Source organism: Urocitellus parryii, chromosome X (genome assembly GCF_045843805.1).
Source record: "Urocitellus parryii isolate mUroPar1 chromosome X, mUroPar1.hap1, whole genome shotgun sequence".
NCBI classification, from domain to species: Eukaryota; Metazoa; Chordata; class Mammalia; order Rodentia; family Sciuridae; genus Urocitellus; species Urocitellus parryii.
In genome coordinates, this window is record NC_135547.1 from 98,475,223 (window position 1) to 98,496,877 (window position 21,655).

At 45.8% G+C, this 21,655-nt stretch overlaps 1 protein-coding gene across 3 annotated transcripts; it reads left to right on the forward strand.

Moving 5' to 3' along the window:
• The first annotated feature begins 926 nt into the window (after window positions 1-926).
• CXHXorf38 (chromosome X CXorf38 homolog) lies at window positions 927-19,272 on the forward strand. 3 transcript variants are annotated; one of them, XM_026387569.2, is made up of 7 exons: window positions 928-1,195; window positions 1,350-1,484; window positions 6,614-6,733; window positions 8,716-8,865; window positions 9,661-9,840; window positions 16,325-16,487; window positions 16,941-19,272. In XM_026387569.2, the coding sequence occupies exons 1-6, from the start codon at window positions 980-982 to the stop codon at window positions 16,484-16,486; spliced, it is 963 nt and encodes a 320-aa protein (XP_026243354.2). In that variant the 5' UTR covers window positions 928-979; the 3' UTR covers window position 16,487; window positions 16,941-19,272. The 3 variants fall into 3 exon arrangements, with proteins under 3 accessions (XP_026243355.2, XP_026243354.2, XP_077650020.1); XM_026387570.2 differs by lacking the exon at window positions 16,941-19,272 and having other exon boundaries at window positions 927-1,195; window positions 16,325-16,489; XM_077793894.1 differs by lacking the exon at window positions 6,614-6,733.
• Window positions 19,273-21,655: the final 2,383 nt, after the last annotated feature.

Sequence of the window (21,655 nt, forward strand, 5' to 3'; positions counted from 1 at the left end):
TCCTTCAAAGCCTTCCCCCCCCCCCCCACCGGGGATTGAACTCAGTGGGCACTCGATCACTGAGCCACATGTCCCGGCCCTATTTTATTTTAGAGACAGGGTCTCACTGAATTGTTTAGCGCCTCGCTTTTGCTGAGGCTGGCTTAGAACTCGCGATCCCCCTGCCTCAGCTTCCCTAGCTGCTGGGATTACAAACAATTTAGACATGTTTTTCCAAGCTCAAAGAAACTCACTAAAAGCAGCTAAAGCTGACAGGACCTCTTGTCACTTGGAGTTGACAATCTGATGCCCTCTAACCTCCTAGGCACTTAGTTGGAACTTAAATCAGACTGTTTTGTGCACTCTGAATAATGTAACCTTTGCCCTATGCTTCAGGACGCTATTATCCAGCTTGGGGCTGTGCAGCCTCCTGAATCCAGGCCCTGTCTACCTCTGCTTGGTGACCCAGTAGTGTAGCTTTTGAGTTTTGTGTCACCTTGGCACACCGCGGGCGCAAAATAAGTGCGCTGTGCAGGGAGCCAGCGTTTCATTAACGTCTGGATTTACTACAGTAGTCGGTGCGTTTAGGAAACAGTGAACTTTCTAGAATTGCATAACGGAAGGGATACACAATTCAAGACGTGTTCCTGAGTACATTACACTGTTCGACGATAAAGTTAAAACAGGAACCTGTGCATCAAGAGAGCAAGTCGATCGGAGGCTGGCAGGGTCTCACTTTGGGGGGACAGAGAAGAGGACCTAAAGGGTTTCAGGCTGAGGCTGCATTAGCTAGCACCAAACATTTAAATAGCGGTCACCTGACGTGTCCCGGAAGCAAAATCGCTCCGCCCCTGGGGTCGGTGACGCAGCGCCTCGCTCCACCACTTCCTCCCTGCGCATGCGGCGGCTGCTGGGCGGGACCGCGCCTGCGCCTGAGGCGCCTCCCAGGCGCCTGCGCCTGCGCACTGCGGTCCGCCCCGCCCGTTGGGTGGCGTGGGAAATGGTGCTCTCGGAGCTGGCCGCGCGCCTCAATTGCGCAGAGTACAAGAACTGGGTGAAAGCCGGACACTGCCTGCTGCTACTGCGCAGCTGCCTGCAGGGCTTCGTCGGCCGTGAGGTGCTCTCCTTCCACCGCGGCTTGCTCGCCGAGGCCCCCGGCCTGAGCCCCAGCGCCACCTGCCGCGGCGGCTCGCGGTGCAGCCCGCGTGCCCGTCAGGTGAGCACGTGGTCCGAGGCCTAAACCAGCCCTCCCCACCCCCTTCCCCTTCCTTTTCCTGTCCCGGAGAGCAGTGTTCCGTTCCCTCCGCGGGGCTCGGATTCCCAGGTGCCATCCCTCCCTCCCGGGCTCTCCTTAGCGTCGGCCCCTGTAGTTTCAGCCGCAGTGTCAGGTGTGCGCGGAGTGGAAACGGGAGATTTTGAGACATCACATCAACAGGAACGGAGACGTGCACTGGGGAAATTGCCGGCCGGGCCTCTGGCCCGTGGACGCTTGGGAGGTAGCCAAGGTAAGTCAGCGGGCGTCTGGTGTGTCTGTGCTGAAGCCCGGGCCCCCAAAACAGGGGCAGAGTGATTGGCTATCCTGGGCCTAGTGTCTAGGCAATTTGGGTCTGTTAGGATGAACCAAAACCCAGCTCAGTGAAGTAGAAACTTTCTCCCACCCGGCTGCTTCCTGGGAAGCAGAGGAAGCCCGGCCCAGCTGCTGGTGTGACCTTGGGCCAGCCTTTGCTCCCTAACCTTTAAAAACGAGCGAGTTGGACTGTGTCCATGACCTGAGACTTGGAGACCAGTAAAGTTACCACACCTACATCCTCCTCCCCATTTTGTTTATTGCCGCCACAGAGTTACCGACTTCTTTTACCTAGAAAAGAGAAAAAAAAAACACACAACTTAAGGTAACAATACTCTACCCTTGGCCTTCACTGTGCTTCACTTGTTTAATCTTCACTGCGGTTTTCATAGTCTCAGAATCCCCTTGAAGCCCATGCCACCTGCTTATGCCGCTCTTTCATCCTCATTGTTGCTGATCACCTGCAGTCCTTCCTTCTCTGATCCCATCCTCTTAGTTCCTGGGAGCCCAATATGGTGGCACACACCTGTAATTCCAGCTACTCAGGAGGCTGAGGCAAGAGAATCACAAGTTCCAAGTCAGCCTTAGCAACTTAGCAAGTCTCTGCCTCCAAAAGGGCTGGGAATGGGGCTCTGTGGTAAAGCACCCCTGGGTTTAGTCCCCAGTACCCCCCAAACAAACTTTTAGTTCCTAGGCTCCCTATTCTAGCATCCTTGGTCCACTCCACTTCAGCCTCCTTTTACATACTCACACCCTGAATGGACCCTGTTGGCACCGGAAGGGTCAGTGTCTTAACATCCTTCTTGCCTTTGGCACACTTTTCCAAACTCTCCCACCCCCACCCTTTGTCCTTATACCACTACCTCTTTGAGGCTCCCATTACTTTCACAGTACCCAGCAACCTTGGTCCCCTGCCTGCCTTTGGCTCTTCCCGTCACCCATCATTATAATCAGTCCCTTGCAGCCCAACTCTAGCCCTAATGACACCATTATCTGCTTCTGTTTGGTGAGGGGGCTTACAGGAGCTGACAGGGTTGTGGATCAGGACCCCAGTGGCCTGGCTCCTCTTCTCCCTAGGGACTACTCTTCCTACCTTTCCTCACTAAGTTCCCACTCTGGATCCATCACTCACCCCAGCCACTAACCCTGTGTACATGTCATGGAGTAAATGGATGTCCCCAAACAGACCACCTCATCTTCCCCAGGTACCAGGTACATCACTTCCTTTTGCTACAAAGGAGGGTGTATCTCCTGTCGTCCTCCTTCCACTTATATACTGGATCTTATCCCCTCCCACCTGCCCAAGGACCCTGAGCCTTTGGTTGTCCACTCTTCCTCCCCCTTAGCGTTTTCCCATCACCATACAAGTATCTTTAATATCCCCTTGGTTTATTTGATTTTTTTTTTTTAAAGAGAGAGAGAGAGGAGGAGGGGGAGAGAGAGAGAATTTTAATATTTTTATTTTTTAGTTTTTCGGCGGACACAACATCTTTGTATGTGGTGCTGAGGATTGAACCCGGGCCTCATGCATGCCAGGCGAGCGCGCTACCACTTCAGCCACATCCCCAGCCCCTATTTGATTTTTTAATTAACTTTTTTAGTTGGACACAATACCTTTATTCCATTTATTTATTTTTATGTGATGCTGAGGATCAAACCCAGGGTCCTGTGCATGCTAGGCGAGCGCTCCACTGCTGAGCCACAATCCCAGCCCCTATTTAATTTTTTCTTTAAAAAAAAAAAAAGAAAGAAAAGAAAGGATCAAACAGTTAACATGACCTGGCAGGTCTACCCTTCCACACATACTCGAGGAATGAAAACATCCCCACAAAAATATGTGCACAGATGTTCATAACAGCACTGTTTGCAATAGGTCAAAACAACCCAAATGTCCAAATGGATGAGCAGAATCCATACAGTTGAATGTTATTTTGCAAGAAGGAGTCACGAAGCACTGATACATGTAAGAACATGGATGAATCTTGAAAACAATACTAAGTGAAATCATACCATATGATTCCATTTATATGAAATGCTGAGATTAGGCACATTTATAGAGACAGAAGTAAATTAATGTTTGTTGGCCTGTGGGTATGGATATAATAGCTAATGGATATGAGGTTTCTCTTGAGGGCATGAAAATATTCTAAAGTTCACTGTGGTGTAAGATGCACAACTCTGGGAATATACTAAAGACCACTGAATTGTATGCTTAGATGGGGGCATTCTATCTCAATAAAGCTATTTTTTAAAATCACTTAGAAATACTTAGAAATAAAATTTAGGAAAAAAGCTTCCTTTGATCCATTCTTTCCAACTGTATCCCCATTCCTCTGCCTGCCTCCTGAAGGTGTTCTCAAAAACAGTGTTGTCTATTCTCCTTTCCTTAGCTCCCATGAACTCACTCGAGAGCCTCTGTGGCCTTCAGTTCTCCAGCTCATCTTTCTTACCTCTGAGGCATGCAGCATTACCTGTCTACTGGCTACTCTTTTCTCTTTTTTTGTCCTGGGGATTGAACCCAGGAGTACTTAACCACTGAGCCACATCTACAACCCATTTTATATTTTATTTTGAGACAGGGTCTTGCTAAGCTGCTTGGGGCCTCAGCCTCCTGAGCCACTGGGATTACAGGTGTGCGCCACTGCACCCGTCCTGGCCATTTTTTTAAATATTTATTTTAAAGATTAAAAAATATGGACACAACATAATGCCTTTATTTTTATGTGGTGCTGAGGATCGAACCCAGGTCCCGTGCTAGGAGAGCGCTCCACTGCTGAGCCACAACCCAGCCCCATCCTGGCCATTCTTAAAACACCCCAGGCTTTGTGACATCTTTCTTTCCTGCCTTTCTTCTATCTCCTGGCTGCTCTTCTGTCTTCCTGGTGTCCTAGGAGTGAACCTCTTCCGTCCCCTTCTTCTCTGATATTGCCAGGCCTGTGGAGTTGAATACTGCCTTCACGCTGGTGGCTCCCACATTTCTGCCTGTGGCGCTCTGTCTCAGAATTCTGAGGGGCAGAGGCATGGATCCCGGCTGCTTAGCTGACTCGCCCTCTTCCTTGCCTTCCCATCCTAAAGACTCCCCCACCACCCCCCATTCACACCAACAGCTTCCTGGAATCTTATTTTGTCTTTTTCCCTTTCAATATCCTTGTTTGGGGGCTGGGGGTGTGGCTCAAGCGGTAGTGCATGCCTGAGGCCCGGGTTCGATCCTCAGCACCACATACAAAGAAAGATGTTGTGTCCACCTAAAAATAAATAAAATATTTTTTTTTTTAAAAAAATCCTTGTTTGTACCCACACAATACTTTTGGAATCCTCTTCCTCTCCATCTTCACATTACAGCTTATACCTGTCTCCTACCTGGACTCTAATTGAGGCCTCCCACCTGGGCTTCTCTAGGCACCTCTGGTTGGCCCAGGTGGCAGGGCGGGCCATTTTCAAATGGAAATTCAATCAGATACCCCATGCCCTTGCCTAAAACCCTTGGTTGGCTTTCAACAGCCCTAAAATAAACCTCCCACTTCTACCCAGAGCCAGTGAGCCCCGCATGATCTGGCCCTGCTCATTTCTCTATCCTCATCTCCTATCAGCAAAGTGACCACAGGCGGGGAGGGAGGCTTCTAGTTCAGGGGTGGGGAGATGATTACTAAAGTAAAATGGTAATGTGGAAGGGCCAGACAGGACCTGCCTTACAATGGAAAAGAGAAACTAGACCTGGTTTGGAGGCAACTAAAGCCCCTCTAATTTGCTTAATTCCACGTTGCTGAAAGGAAAATGCAAAGTTTCTTCTCTGCCATTGCATTGCTTTAGTCTGCCTGAGATTGGTTTGCTTGTTTGCTCATCTTTGTAGCATCTGTGATGAGCTTCTATTAGAGTTGTTGGCATGTCAGTGGCCATGGAGACATAGAAATATGGTGGTGGTACTGGCCACTGTACCTTTGTAGGGGGCATTCAGTGGACACAGAATTCTTAATTAAAAATTCCAGTTCCCCTGCCAGCAGCAGCGCAGCCCTGACTCTGCCCGGCACTCGTCAGCACTCGCCACCAGCATTGTCAGAGCACAGTTCCAAGCCACGCTGTAGGAGGCGGCAGTTACTTGCTTATTGAAGTATGTTTGTGTTGGTGGAGATTCCTTTTAGTTAGAGCTCTTGTTGAGAGTGATTTTTTTTTTTTTTTTTCGCTTATCATCTGTTCTAGTCCCTTGGCAGGGCTGTACCCTTGAGAGTCCTAGCCTGGGAAACTAGTTGCATCCAGATGTAAGCTTGGCAACGTTTCAGGAGAGAAGTATGCCCAAGTTTTGTGGCCCATGCCATAAACTCCTGCTGGAGGCAAGGTCTTGCTAAAACAAGGCCTTCTGGTGCGTGCAGGATCTCAGATCCTAGGATTCCCTCTGTGACTCCCGTGCAGGTCCTACTTCACCTCACACCATCAACATCATAATTGCCAGTATTTCTGGCCTCTGTCACCGTGTGCCAGGCCAGGCACTGCAGTCATCTTCTGCTTGCACTCACTCAGTTCTCAGCATCTTTTAAGGTAGATGAAGACAGTTATCCTTCATTTGCTGACGAGGAATCTGAGGATAAGAAACTTACCGATGGTCACACAGCCAGCAAGTGACTGATCCGGCATTTAAACCAGCTTTGTCACGCTCCAAAGCCCAGACTCTTAAAGCAGCTGTACTGAAATTTTTCAAGTCACTTAAAAAGTGTCCACTTTGGAGTAACTATTATTTTAAAATCCTTTTTAACAACTCAAGCACTGAAATTTCAGTAAGGAAAAGCAAAAAGGTACCTTCTACCATCCTTTCTGCTTCTGCTCCATTAAGACAGGTCTGAACCCGGTTATGTCAGGTGAATCTAATAGCAGAGGGACAGCACGGCCCTTCAGTTATTGCCCTTGGCTCAGGCTTAGCTGTGACAGTTTTCTCACTTGTTGAGTCTCTAACTTGAAACCTCAGAGTGCAGGAGAATGTCAGTCCTTGCTTGGGAAATAGGCAGGTAACTTTGCCTCGCCAGCTCCTAGAGTTGGAGGGGCTCGGAGACCTCTTGCACCTCCCTCTCCGGACAGGCCTTCATGCCCCGAGGACTAACAGATAAACGAGGCCCCGAGGAATGCGATGCAGTTGCTCTTTTAAGTCTCATCAACTCCTGCGATCACTTTGTGGTTGATCGAAAGAAAGTCACAGAGGTAAGAGCTGTTAGATTCCAAACCGTACACTAAGTCTGTTGGGTGGGGACTGCAAAGGCCAGCTGTGAGACACACCCTGTGACTCTAAGGCAAACATGGGTATAGCACGGTTGTCCCCCAGAACAGTGGTGTGCAAAGAAAGTTAAACTTCAGTCCAAAGTTGGCATCACTCGTTTCATGTGTGATGTCCAAGAACCTTCATGTAAATGCAATCAAGAACTAGTCTTTTAGTACTCCCTAATTAAAGTTTCTTGGCGACTTGTTACTGTAATGTTTGCTATTAAAATGGATACAGCTCAGGTTTCTCTTCCCTGTTTGCCATAAACAGAAGCAAAGTAATTTTCTGTATTGGGGGGAAAATCTAAGGGTGCAGCTCAGTGGTAGAGCAGTTGCTGCGTGTGCACAAGGCCCTGGGTTCCATCCTCGGGACTGTAATAAAAAAAAAAAAGGCATCATCTTATCTGTCATATGCCAGCATTTGAATCCTGCCTTTCTGAATCTCATTGGCTAAACAGTTGCAAGACCACATTACATAGCACTGAAGAAAATGTGGACACAGACGGATAAACAGTGTCAGATCACTGTGCTTGCCAGGTTTCCTCTGGGAGATTTAGCTTTTTCTCTAGTCCATCCACCAGATAACAACTCTCACGCGGTTTGTTTTTTTTTTTTTTTTTTTTTTTATTCTGAGGGTCATTGAAAAGAGTAGATAGCATTACTGGATTATTTATGATATGTAGAGAAGATGCTGTATATTTTGCCAGTGTGGCAGCAACTGAAAGGATTAAGACTTCTTTATGACCTCACAGAGACAAAGACCTGTCATACCGGTTGACCCCTTTGATATCTTTTTGCCAAGAAAGTGGAAGACTTTATGTGAATTATATGTTAATGTGTGAGCGCCATTCGCCATTTTTCTTAAAATATAGGCAAAAGTTGATTTTCTTTTCATCATGGTTTCCACATCAGGAAACTCCCTTGATCCAACTTCCTGGCACTCCGACAATATTTAAAAGATTTTCACATTGTCTGCTTTAGCCTGTGGTTATACCCAGAACCAATATGCTTGCCCTTCCGTGATTTGTTGTAAGTTAAGAGATTTGGAGAAATGTGAACTATCCAGGCAGACCCAGTGTTGCAGAGGCTAAGGATATTTGTGGGCATATTTGTGTTTCTTTCCTTGGTTAGTTCATTATTCTTGTGGCAGGGTGTTGAACATCCCCTCAAGACTCGAGAGTACTCACAGGCACCTGCAGGTCCTATCACGAACTCCTGGGTTCTTGGGTGTCTGCATCAGAGGCTTAGGGAACAGGCAGAACCATGGTCGCCCCGTTTGCATCTCTTTATCCTGGAGCCCTCTGGCCAAATAAAACTGTAAGAGTTGTTACCTGGCTGGCACATGACAGATGGCATGATGCCTCTCATCTTTTATTTGTCCTGCCTAGTTGTTATTTTTATGATTTTAATTAATTGTCATAAAAAATATTAATTTCCAGCTCCTCTTGAAAAATCAGAAGGCCTGGTGCCACCAGCCTCGTAGCTCCTGTAGCAAAAAGCCGGGAGTTGAGTAGAGGCTTCCTCTTCAGATGGGCCAGCCACTCTGCACTCTGTCTCTCTGCCATCTCTCCCAGTGTCCCTACTATTGTGTGTGGCCAGCTTCACTCTGGTTATCTAATAATGCCTTGACAGCATTTCAATTTGTGAAGTGACTTGAATTCTTGATATGTGCTCTCTGGGCAAGAAGAAATGAAATAGAGATCTGACTTGGCGGCTGGAAGGCCGCATGCCCGCTGTGCTGATGAGACATTTATATGCGTGGTTCCAAGAAAGCTCTGCCTCCCCACCCCTTGCCCCCAGACCACACTTGCTGATTTTGTAACAAAGCCTTTCTGCAGTTTTTCTTTGGAGCCACAAGATCTCTGTTTACCCCATTGACTTTGAAGCTGTATAATTATTTGTTTTGTTTTTTTATCTTTCTATAGGTGATTAAGTGTCGCAACGAGATCATGCACTCTTCAGAGATGAAAGTATCATCTACATGGCTCCGAGACTTTCAGATAAAAATCCAAAATTTTCTAAATGAATTCCGGAATATTCCAGAGATTGTGGCAGTATACTCCAGAATAGAACAGGTAAAAATCAGTTCTGGGCCGGGCGCAGTGGCTCAGGAGGCTGAGGCAGGAGGATTGCGAGTTCAAAGCCAGCCTCAGCAATTTAGCAAGGTTCTAAGCAACTCAGTGTGACCCTGTCTCTATTAAAATACAAAAAGGGGCTGGGGATGTGGCTCAGTGGTTAACTGCCCCTGGGTTCAATTCCCAGTAACAAGGAAAAAAGAAAAAAATAGTTCTGGTGTACAGAACTAAGGAGTCAGAAGCCCAGTCACTCATATAGAATTTGACGTTTATTAAACTAAATTTTGTCTTTCTATAGATCTGGGGATCAAATGCAGGGCCTCATGCATACTAGGTAAGTGCCCTGAGCTACATCCCCAGCCCTAACTAAACTAAATTTTAGAATGGCAGAGGAAATAGTACTGAAGGACTGGGAAGCTTTTGTATTATTAAAATAGATCCAGTTAATGATGTTCAATTACAGATTCTTTGAGCATCGAATCCCTTCAGTGAGCCTGAGGTGTAGCTCTATGGTGGAGCACTTGCCTAGCATGCAGGAGGCCCGGGTTCCATCCCCAGCGCTGCAAAACAAGGCAACAAAAATCGATTTTAAGAATAAATATATAGGGCTGGGGATGTGGCTCAAGGGGTAGCGTGCTCACCTGGCATGCGTGCGGCCCGGGTTCGATCCTCAGCACCACATACCAACAAAGATGTTGTGTCCGCCAAGAACTAAAAAATAAATACTAAAATTAAAAAAAATAATAATAAATATATAAACGAGTTCACATGCTTGTACCGTCCTCCCACACACAGTTGTTGACATCTGACTGGGCTGTTCACATCCCCGAGGAAGATCAGCGAGATGGGTATGAAGGCGAAACAGGAAGTTACCTGAGTGCAAGCCAAGTAAATGAGATCGAAATGGAATTACTGAGGGAAAAACTTCACGAGATGTATCTTCAAGCAGAAGAACAAGAGATGTTGCCCGAAGAGGTAAAGGAAAGACTTATGTGCTCTGTGTGAATAAGGAAGGAAGGGCGCCTGGGAGGAGGAGCAGATCGTTTTGACAAAGTAATTACAAGACTAGTTTTTTCCGGAAGTGAATTTTCTTTTGGTACTGGTCAGTGTTAATTTAAAAATAAAAATATATATATATATATATATATATATATATATATATATATATATATATTTACTTTTTAGTTGCAGATGAACACAATACCTTTATTTTCTTTCTTTATTTTTATGTGGTGCTGAGGATCGAACCCAGGGCCTTGCACATGCCAGGCGAGTGCTCTACCGCTGAGCCCCAGCCCCTGGTCAGCGTTACATTTTAACAAATATTTTCACTTTAATCTGAATGCATTCAAGGGCCTAATGTGTATCAGGGCTGCAGCAGAATTCTGAATGAGTGCTGGGGGTGTGGTTCTCTGCCAGGCAAGGGGGATTGCTGAAAAAGCCTTCACCAAGAAGGTGCTGTTAAACTGGAGTTCACAGGTTCGACAAGATTTCTGCAAATCGGCAAAGAAAGAAGGATGTTCTTGGCAGAAGGGACAGCACTTGGAAAGGCATGAGAGACTGGCCTGGGCCTGGCTGATGGCAGGGTGAGCACAGAAAGTGTGGTCAGGTAGGCACGTGGGATGATGGGCTGAAGCCTTGTTTTGAAAGGTTTTCTGTGCCACACCAAGGGGTTTGTGCCTTACTCCCCCAAAGTGATGGGGAGCTCGCATGTTTTTAAGCAAGAAAGAACAGCAGTGATAGAATCAGATGTGTCTTTTAGAAAGTGAACTCTAACTTGGATGAGTTGGATGAGTAGCCAGAGACTGTGCTGAAGTCTGTTGGTCATGTGAAGCTTTGAAAAAAGGACACAAGCTAGAGTCTGTGCAGGAGGAGCCAGATTCAGGAGGCTTTGCTCAGTAGAACTGATGGACCTCAGTGGCTAGGTACATTATCAGGGACAAGGGGTGAGGTTCGAAAAGTAGGAGAGAGGAGGGGTAAAGGATCATGGAGGTTTCTAACTCATGACCTGCAGGTGAGCCATGGTCTCAGGAATCTCCTTTGTTATGTGCAAGGTCTAAAAGAAACCAACAGCCACAGGGTTGTATTCAGGAAGGGTTCAGAGATATTCCAGACCTGGCTGAATTCAAATTCTAGATCACCAGGCGATCTGGGACACACCCTGTCAGGAAATTGCATTCCTCCTTAACCAAGGAAAGTGATTTTGCTGGGTTACCTCATTAAACACAGGGGGAGTATTCATTTAATACAGAGTGCGTGTTTCTCTCATTAAGCCATGCTCCTTCCCGGTAAATATGCCAATATTAATCATCTGGGCTTTGATCCAGATGTTTAGTCAGTGTGAGGAGCTCTGTTAACCCAAAGTCCAGTACACTGGGGCATGGGTGTACCCACTAGGGTTTTTAAAATGGTAACTTAGAACATGAAGTCTTCTGAATCCACGTGTTGCATCTGACTTTATTTTTAAATGCCATTAGAACCAGCCCTGCTTTTCTTCCTTCTGCCGGTTCTGGAAACAGAATAGATCAAAGAAGACACCCAGGAGACCAGACCCCCTGCCCAAGTCCCCAGGGCTGCGCTCTCCTCTCTTGGGGCAGCTGCAGTTCTTTTCCTGCTTGTGTAGCCAAGAGCCAGGGACATGTGTGGCAGCGTGATGGAGCCAGGCATCTGTCATGGAGAGCTGGAAGGGAAGCTGGCAGTCATCTGACCGTCTCCTCTGCTAGACAGGCGGCAAGGGCTACAAGAAGCTGGCGCCGGGGTGTGAGGGTTGCCCCAGGGCTCCTGCGGCTTTCCACATACTGTGCTGCAGATCTGGTGTTACTGACGCTCTGGCAACTGTCAATTCTAAACTCTCATCGTCTCTCTTACAGAGAGGAAATGAGTGTTAATCGGCCTGTCCTCTGGGTCACGAGGTCCCTCGGTAGAGTTGACAGATTCTCCTTTTTCATGCTGTCGGTTCTGCTGACCACGGCATGTGTCCTCACTTCAGTTGATCAGAATAAGTTGGGATTGATTGGCATGTTATCTCAAAGAAGTTGAAGGTCAGCTTTCCATGTGTGTGAAACTTGACCTTTTCTGAAAGCTCAGTACCGTATAGGTTATCCGTGTTCTTTAGGGTTAGTCTCGGAAGTCGGGATTCAATAAGACCACATTTCAGTCAGTCTAAAATGCCATCTGTTGTAAGACACACCGTCATTTCAGTTACTTCTAAGAAAGAAAAAAATGCTGCCAGTTTCTTGTAAGACCCTATCAGTGGTAAGATGCATTCTCTTCTAAGGTGACAGGAAAAAACATGTACCCAGGAGTCAAGAAATAGAGTGATAAGGTTACGACCAGAGAACTTTTTTGGTGAGTGTTTATCAAGACCTTTTTCTGGGTTCTTTTAAAACAGTAGAGGTAGATTTGGAAAGCCAACTTGAGAAAACCAGTTGGGAGCAGTTCTTTAGTTTGCTAGTTCCTGCAGCTGCGTCACCGCACCAGACCACGGAGAGCTCAGCATCTCTATTCTTTTCTGTTAGCTTCATGAGCCTTAATGATATGTATTACTATTAAAGGGGTGGGGGCTCGCATTTAAATGCACGGTACATGTGGAACCGTAGTTGTAAGATGCTTTCTGCTTTGGAGTCAAATGGGAACAACAACTACTCAGGCCCCAGAATTCCACTGCTACCAAGTTCCCTTCATGTAGTCCTGCCAACCCTCAGTGAAAGAACATTGATCACAAGAAATGGTTGAAAAACGTGAAGAATCTGCACATATTTGGAAATCGTTATAGATTTCTTTAACTCTAATGAGGGAATCACTTTCACAGAGATCCTTGGGGAAGCTTAGGGAGAATGGATGGTGACAATGGCCATCAAGGAAAGGATCAAAAAATGGCACCTCATTTGTTATATTCCAGAGTATTTATTGAGCACCTAGTATATGCCAGGCACAGCCCTAGAAAATGGGTAGGCATCAGTGAACAAAACAAAGATCCCGTAGAAGGAGATGGACAATAAAGAGGAAACGCAACAGGTAAATGATGTGGGTCAGATAGAGCAGAGCCTGGGGAGGGCAGGCGTGGCACTGTGGGGACAAGTGTCAGAATGGCCTCCTGGAGGTTAGAGTTAGCAATACCTTGGAAGGAGGTGAGGAGTAGTCGCGCACATGCCTGAAGGAAAAACACTTGGGCAGGGGAGACTAAGTTGAGCAGCGAGGCCGAGTTGAAAAATAATTAGGAGATGAGAGAAGGGAGGAGAGACGAAGCAAGTAGTGTGCCTTGTGAGGCACTGGAAGGACCCAGGCTCTTGGCCTAGCAGAGATTCTAACCAGTGACTATAATAATAATGACCAAAGGAGCCAGCTCTAGTAGAAGATGCCCTGGGGTGGAGGAAGAGGGGGCAGAGGTTGGAGCAGGGAGACCTGGTAGGAGGCTCCTGCAGTTACCCAAATAAGAGAGGGTGGGGATGGGGATGGGGGCTGAGGTGGTGAGGAGGGTGGGTGTGATGTTGGAGGGGGCGCAAAGATAAGGGTGAGAGTTTCAGCTCAAGTGACCGGAAGAGTGACGTTGACCGGCATCCTTTATCAGAATAGTAGAGCAGCATATGGTAGCTGGTCTCTCAGACATTTCTTGGGGACAGGGGAAGAGTGGCTTGTTGCACAGTGCTCATCGGTGCTCCCAGGAGATCATTTCTAGTTCCCAACAAGAATCCTAAGTGGTATTGGGTTATTGTCCTTAATTTGCATACAGAAGTGTACGCAAGCCTAGTTCATTCTTTTTAAAATTTTTTTTACTTTTTAAAGTTTTAAAAAAAATTTTGCAGTACTGGAGATTGAGCCCAGGGTGCTTGGCCACTGAGCCACATCCCCAGCCCTTTTTATTTTTACTTTGAGGCAGGATCTCACTGAGTGGCCCAATCCGGCCTCCGAGGCCCTGGGGTTTCAGGTGGACATCACTGCACCTCATGCCTCGCTCATTCTTTTATTTATTTTTATGTGGTGCTGAAAATTGAACCCAGGGTCTCACATGCGAGGTGAGTGCTCTACCACTGAGCCCCAGCCCCTCACTTGTTGTTAATAATTTTTGTTGTTATCTTGTGGTCCCAGGGATGTGCACCCAGGGCCTCATGCATGTTAGACAAGTGCTCCACCACAGAGCTACAGCCCCAGCCCCAGTAACTTTTTTTTTAAACCTTCTTTTGACTGCATCATCCCTAAGCTAAAATACTTTCCCTGGCCATGAACATTTCTTAGGCACATTTATTGCTTTACATAAAGGGAAAAACTGAAATTCCAAGAAATGTCAATTATGAGGCACTCCTGTTGGAAGAATGAGAAAGAAAGGCAACTTGGAACAGAAAAGAAAACTAAAGCACATGGTGGAGGAGGCGCAGAGGCTTCTGCATAAAACCCCTGAGCAAAGCAAAAGAAACCGAGAATAGAGAAAACCTGTGCTGAGGGTCAACAGAAAGGGTCAGGAGGTGATCGCACAAGCGTCACAGCTCCAAAGGTACCAAGGTCTTGGAACAGGGAGCAGGGGACACCAGTGAGGATCAGTGCTCTTGTGGCACAGAGCTGCCCTGTGCAGTGCTGGGCACTGGCTGGAAACTCCCAGCAGCCCCAGGGCATCAGGCTTAAGAGCTAGCAGTGCAGTGCTCGTGGTTACTAACGTGTAGGCGTGGTCTTCCTTTCACTTTGTGTGTGTGTGTGTGTGTGTGCGTGCGTGTGCGCGCGCGCACGCGTTGTGGTGCTGGGGATAGAGCCCAGGGCCTTGTGAATGCTAGGCAAGCGCTCTACCGCTGAGCGATTCCCGAGCCCTTTTTATTTTGAGACAAGACTGAGTTGCTGAGGCTGCCCTCACTCTTGGGATCCTCCTGCCTCAGCCTCCTGAGTAACTGTCCTTTCACATTTTGATGGTTTCCAGGTTTGTTGAGAGTGCAGGCGTCTTGCAGAAGCTCTGGGCTGGCTACTAGCCATGTCATTAACAGCTCCACCCGGAGGGCGCATCCCCAGTCTGCTTACCAACCAGTCTGAAAACTTGTCATCTTCCACTGCTCTGTCCCTCCCTGCTACTAGTCATCCTGGCCATAGCCTTAGCCATTCTTCCCCCAGCTGTTTTGGTTGCTTATATCCAAGTAATCTGAATGCACGCTCCACCCAGACCTACTGCAGTGGGGTTAATCTTGTCCACTCTACAGTGTCGGAGCTCCCTGACCTCTAGGGCAGGTGCTGCACTATTTTTCTTCATTAGATTTTTAGATCACCTTGACATACCTTAGAATTGGGGATCCTCCATCTAAAACATCAACCACACCTCAAAATTTGAATAACTCTCACCTTTGTGAGCCCAGCGGAAGCTACTGCGGGCCGCTCTCCATGCTGGGAAGCGTGTTGCTGGGAGCGGCTTAAAATTGGTACAACCTTTATACATGGAGTTTTGGCAAAACCTGTTAAAATTAAAATAGGAAACTCAAACTGCATCTCACTTCTAAAAACAGATCCCACAGACGTGCCACTTGTGCAAAATAACACATGTACCAGGTTAATTACTGTAGCATTATCTGAACAGAAGGTTTGAAATGTGTTAAGATGTGAAGCAGCCATAATTGGAATACTATTCAGCCATTAAAAAATAGTGAAGGTACGCTTCATAATCTCCTAGAGAAGAGAGCCGTTGAAGAACAGTGTCTAGTCTATTGCCATTTGTGTTTTTTAAATGTCCACAGACATGCTTGCGTGTCAATGCATGGACCGTCTCGGGAAGAAACAACAGATGGTTCATTATGGTCACCTCTAGGGAGAAGAGCTGGGTAACTGGGGACAGGGTTCAGAAGAGGGCCAACTTTTTTCCTTTCACCTTGTAGATTTTGAATTTTATACCTGTACATTTATGTGAATGTATGTTCGTTTATTTAACAGCAATAAAATAGGCACAAAATTCCAAAGGAAAGGGCTTTATTTTATATGTGTCTCTTCATCTGTATAGAATATATTCTGTATTCATCTATGTAGAATATAGATGAATAGACACATATATAAAACACGTGTGTGTAAGATGAAGCTCTCATATAAATGTAGGAAGTTTTAAAGCAAAAAAAAAATTTTTTTTTCAATAGATAAGCAAATACCCTCTTGCATGGTCTCAAAACCTATCCTCGGTTGTGTTTTGTTTGAGTGGAGGGTACCTCATTTAAAAGGGTTTGTTTTGTTTTGTTTTGTTTTTCAAATTTTAACCCATCGATGGACAGATACCTGTAGGCAAGATTTCTGTTTCTTGGTGGGCACTTGAACAAGAGCCCGCCTTTGGGTCCAGGCTGGTGGGACGCTGGGGATGCAGCCTATGGCTTCGAGCTTGATCGTGCACTCGGCTATCAAGCTCCAGCCCTGGGGCCAATCTTGTAGCCAGTGAGTTTTTCATTGGCATGACAAGTCTGCTGTAAGAGTCACCCTAAGCTGTGCTTTGTATGGCTGCTTGCAGATCTCAAATCGACTGGAAGTGATGAAGGAATTTCTGAGGAACAATGAAGATCTGAGAAATGGTCTTCGAGAAGACATGCAGAAGCTAGACAGCCTCCATCCCCCGAATCCAAAAAGAGACTCAAAGGAGCCTGGGAGAGAGACACCTGAAAGGAAGGACTGAGGTGAGTTTAGGCATATGATGTTAAATAAGGATGAAGAGCCTTGCTGCTTAGATTCTGTCCTCTTATGTGAATCCATAATAACACACAACGGTCTCGTCTGCTTCCCTGTGTCCTTATTATTTCAAAGGAAGGACACTGAGCTTTGTGCTCTTTTTCTAATGAATGGTTCTCATATCTGTGAAGTAATTCAACAGCACCTCCCTGGCAGCTTTGTTTAGCCAAATATACCTGAACTCACTGATCTGCTCTTCAGTGAATCAACTTTATAGCAGAATCCAAAACCATTTCTGCCCCCAGAAATGACAGCTAGCTTTTACTGTGGCATTAATAGCAACCGACTGGTTTTCTTTCTATTAGGAAAACTGGTTCACATAAGTAACCATCTTCAGTATTTAACTTTTTTCTTCTCAAATTAAGGAAACAAACAAAAAAAGACTTTCTCTTTTATTTTAGGTTGACCTTCAACAAAAATCAGGCATGTCCTGTGAAAGTCAGCATGGCTTCCAGCTCAGGCAAAAGGAAGAAGTTTTCAGAGTACTATACCCCAGCGAAAAGGAGGTTTTGTTGTCCTGGACTTTGCTCTGATTCTTTGGAAATACATACACACACACACACACACACATATATTTTCTTTCCCATATTCACAAATTTGCGGTTGTGTGATATATGCCAATCCAAAAAATATTGGATACTCTTGTGCCATAGCTGTTAACAGCCAGGGACTTCGGCTACTTCAAAGGTGAGATTCTTTTCTGGCCGGGCCTGTGTCAAGGCCTCACATGGAGTGCTGTGCCCCAGGCAGATGCATCCTATCCCCCTGCCTGCTGCCTGACAGTGTCTCGCATGCAGATGGCCAGGGCTGGGCTGGAACCTTCCATTTTGGAAGAAGGCAAGAGGACAAAGTGCCTGGAAGGCCGCTCTCTAGCCAACCGAGTATAAAACTGAACCGTTCCTAACAGGTTTGAATAGATCGAGGCTCCAGGCCAAGGGGCGGCCATGGTGGTGAGTGCAGGGCTGGAGGACAGCGAGTGGCTTGACTAACAAGGGCCCAGGCCCACGTCATATCAGGGACATCAAGGGGAGGGCTCAGTTGGCAGCTTATTTACGATATACTTATGGGGAGTAAACTCGTTGACAGCCGTGGCTATTTTTGTGCAGTTGTATACCCAGTGCCGGGGGCAGGGCCTGGCCCTCACAGCCAGCGTGTACTCATCTAACTGAACATTCATCTTTTGGCCTTTGAGTGTTTATGAGTATTTATTGGTATAAATGTCATACTGCTAACTAAGCCTGGTCCTTCATTATGAAATTTAAGAGTGAACTTTCAACATTCTTATAAAACTAAGACATTTCCTTTCAACAGATTCAGATTCCTTTGTACTTAGCTCTTCATTTTTGCACCCCAAATCTCCCACTCCTGGCTTCACCCTGTTTGTGCCTGAATGACACAAGCAGTGCACCATTGTGTGCAGTGATCTATGGGGTCAGCCTCACTTTCACCCCATCTGATCACTTGCAAGGCCAGTGGCACTAAACTGGATCAAGTCACCTCTGAACCTTTCAGGGACGGAATTTGTCTGGAAGAAGTACACTGAGGGAAGGTGACCTGCTCCTTTGCCTATCCAGCTTCCCATCAAGGTTGTAATTTGTAGAGAATGGGTGGAGGGAGGAGGTATATTGGGCATAAATGTCTACATTAAAATGCATTTACTACGATTCTGTAAAACCTGGGTGAGTGCACATGTGCCTACAGCTTCACGCTTTGTCTTCTCAGTTGCTGTGCAGTTTTTAGTCTTGTGTTTTCTTTTTTCCTGGAGCGCTTTGGGAACTCTTCAGTGGTGAAGGAAGAATTTTAATTCATCTTGCAACTTTCCCAACTAAGAAACTTTAATGAAATATCTCCTGGTTTCTAGCTCTGAGATACAAAACGTGGAATCAAATGGAATCTGGTTGATGCACTAACCAGTTTAAGACCTGATTTCTTCCTCTAGGAACTTTGGAAAGTGAACTGAGTCTAGTTAATTTTTCCCTATTTATCTGAAAAACACTTATGGATGTCCACCATGTTAGAGACACTGAAGTAGATGCACATATAAGGATTTGTAAAGTATGGATGACCATAGACAAGCTATTATCTCATTGGATTTGTCTGCTCTGAAACATCCAAGGTATTCAGAAAACCTTATCAGTAACAGATAGGAAGGCGTGTCCAGAGAGGGCTTTAAAGCCAATGTAGCATATACACAGACATCAGCCTGTGGGCAGCTCTCCAGCAGAGGTGGGCCCCGGGGTGTGCACAGAAGGATGTGCACAGTAGCATTGTTACCAGCCATTGTCGGAGAGAGGACCCTTAAAGAAAGTCTAGCGCATCCATCCTGCAGAATAGTGGGCAACTGTTAGGAAGAAAGAGATGGCCCTGCAGTGCTGCAGTACAATAGGAGAGCAGGCTGCAGTGGAGCACTCACCCAGCAGCTGAGGCCCTGGCTTCCTTCCTGAGCATCACCACAAAAAATAAATAGAACATCAAAATGTTTAACAGCACATAGCATGCCGTAAGACTTTTTTTATGTTCTAATAACAGGTATGGAAAGTCGTGTGTTTTTCCTAACCTTTTGCTGTGCTGTGTCTATAAAGGAATTGGGGCCATGGGGTACTTAACACAAGTTATTTGGTTTTTCTGTTTTGTATATTCCTGTGTGAAATTTTTACAACAAACATGCATTTGTGTATTTTGAATTTTCTTAATTTGTTTAGTTTCAAAATAAAGTATAAATTCAAGTTGCAAGACATCTGTGTCATATTTCCCAGAATTTGTTGTAGCCCCTTTTTATGAGTACACCTCCAGGGGCCACTCGGGAATCCTCAGGGTCATAGGAAGAAGATTCCTTTCTGCCTAGAGCTGTCTTGGTTCTATTGGAGAGTGGCTTGTCTTCGTCCAGCAGTATGATTTGCTCTCCACTACATGGGATACAAAATGTGTGGTTCAGAATTTTGAAAGATTTTTGAGAGCCAGGTGTGATGGTGCACACCTATAATGCCACTTGGGGAGGTTGAGGCAGAAGGATCACATGTTCAAGGTCAGCCTGGGGTACTCAGCAAGAATCTCACAGTTTAAAAAGGGCTGAGGATGTACCTCAGTGGTGGAGTGCTTGCCTAGCATGTTCAAGGTCCTGACCTCCATGGCCAGTACCAAAAAAAAAAAAAAAACGTTCAAACTTGTATTGCAAAGGCAGTTCCTTGGCTTTAGCCTGTTCTTTACCACAGATCTCCAAGAACTCAAAGGAAGATGTGACATATTAAACTCAATAAAAACACCTGAATTCTGGGAAATGATTCAAGTGTGTTGGTGTCCAAAACTTCTGGAAATCTATCTCTGCCAACTCGGACGTGTTATTACTGGCTTCATAAAGTAGTGGTAAAGAGATCTGTAGACAGTTTTAAATAGCCAAGGTCACAATATTTGAGAGTTTGGGGGGATTATGAAATTATTGTTGCCCTAATGATATGAAGAGGTTCATTTTTTATTAAAGCATTAATGACTTCTGTGGCTTTAAATACTAACATCCTAGGCAACAAAGGGCATGTCTTAGTTGGGTGATCATGTTACAAACTAAATGTAGTAAGCATGCAGTGTGGCATGGGAGTGGAGGTGCTGCAGTCTTGGAGACTGGGCATTTTGACCTCTGAATTATAAATGTAGATTGGTGGGAAATTATCAGCAGGCATTGCCTCCTTTACCAGGTTAATTAGAAACCTAGCTGCACTGAAGTGTCTTTAACAGACAGTGGCCACTTATTGAAATATGTTTTGTTTTGTTTTTTGTACCAGGAATTGAACCCAAGGGCTCTGAACCACATCCCCAGCCCACCCTCTGCCTTTTTTTTTTTTCCTTGATACCAGGGATTGAACTCGGGCACTCGACCACTGAGCCCCATCCCCAGCTCTTTTAACATTTTATTTAGAGACAGGGTCTCACTGAGTTGCTTAGCCCCTCGCTTTTGCTGAGGCTGGCTTTGAACTCGAAATCCTCCTGCCTCAGCCTCTCAAGCCGCTGGGATTATAGATGTGCACCACCACACCTGGCTACATATTTTGTACAAAAATGTTTTGTAAGACATGCCTGAAAATATATTAATTTCTACTCAGTGAAAAAACCTTTAATGTTTTAATAAAATCTTGATATGATTCATTTCATAACTCAACTGGACTTTATGACTACATTGTAGTCTGGATTATCTAAAATATTAAGAACCACCATTCCAAAAACTTTTCAAACCCATGCTCTGATATGTGCACATTAGTAATTGATCACACAACTGTAAACTAAGCTTCTTGTGACATGTCTTTGTAAAGATGGGCAATGACGGGGCTGGAGTGGTGGCTCAGTGGTAGAGTGCACGCCTGGCATGCATGAGGCACTGGGTTCGATCCTCGGCACCACATAAAAAGATGGGCAATGACCTTACTTGGTTCATACTGAGTACGGGAAACATGACAATTTTTATTCTAGAACCATGTGGTAGCCAGCTTCTAAGATGACCCTGGTGATCCTCACCTCCTGATAGTCCCACCCTCACACTGTCCTTCCAGCGTCTAAGGTTGCTGTGTGTGAACATAGCACGTGATAGTATGTCGCTGCAATTAAGGTATAAGGTACGATTAAGGATCATATCTTGGGCTCTCTCAGAATACCCCTAGAGGAAGCTGTGTGGCATCACTAGCAGCCCTAGGTGGGGCCCACATGACAAGGAACTGAAGCTCCCTGCAAACAACTCTAAGTGATCCGGAAGTACATCTTTCAGCCCCAGTCCAAAGACTGCAGCACAGACTTCTGACCCTCAGAAATTCTGAGACTATTCATTTTTTTAAGCTGTTAAGTTGTGGGCTGATTGGTTACACAGCGATAGATAACAAATACAATATACTGTCCCATAATCTGTTCCCCACCTCTACTGCTATATGCGGAATGTGAAACTGTCCCCAAAGAGGTCTAATGCTTAGATGCGAAAAGGTGAGGAATCTTCTAGAATTCCACTAATGTAACTGAACCAAGAGCTGTTATCTTCAGAACCTTTCAGTTTCCTTTCCAATTTCTTTGCATTTGAAAACTTAAAAGCAGTTTAAGTGGTGTGCAATGACACATTCCTATAATACCAGTGACTCAGGAG

What these genes read in the sequence shown, in the direction of transcription:
- CXHXorf38 (XM_026387570.2), top strand. Translation starts at nt 980, where the DNA reads ATGGTGCTCTCGGAGCTGGCCGCGCGCCTCAATTGCGCAGAGTACAAG. An exon ending in ATCGAAAGAAAGTCACAGAG is followed by an intron (nt 6,734 to 8,715) that starts GTAAGAGCTGTT and finishes ATCTTTCTATAG; the next exon opens with GTGATTAAGTGTCGCAACGA. An exon ending in AAGAGATGTTGCCCGAAGAG is followed by an intron (nt 9,841 to 16,324) that starts GTAAAGGAAAGA and finishes GGCTGCTTGCAG; the next exon opens with ATCTCAAATCGACTGGAAGT.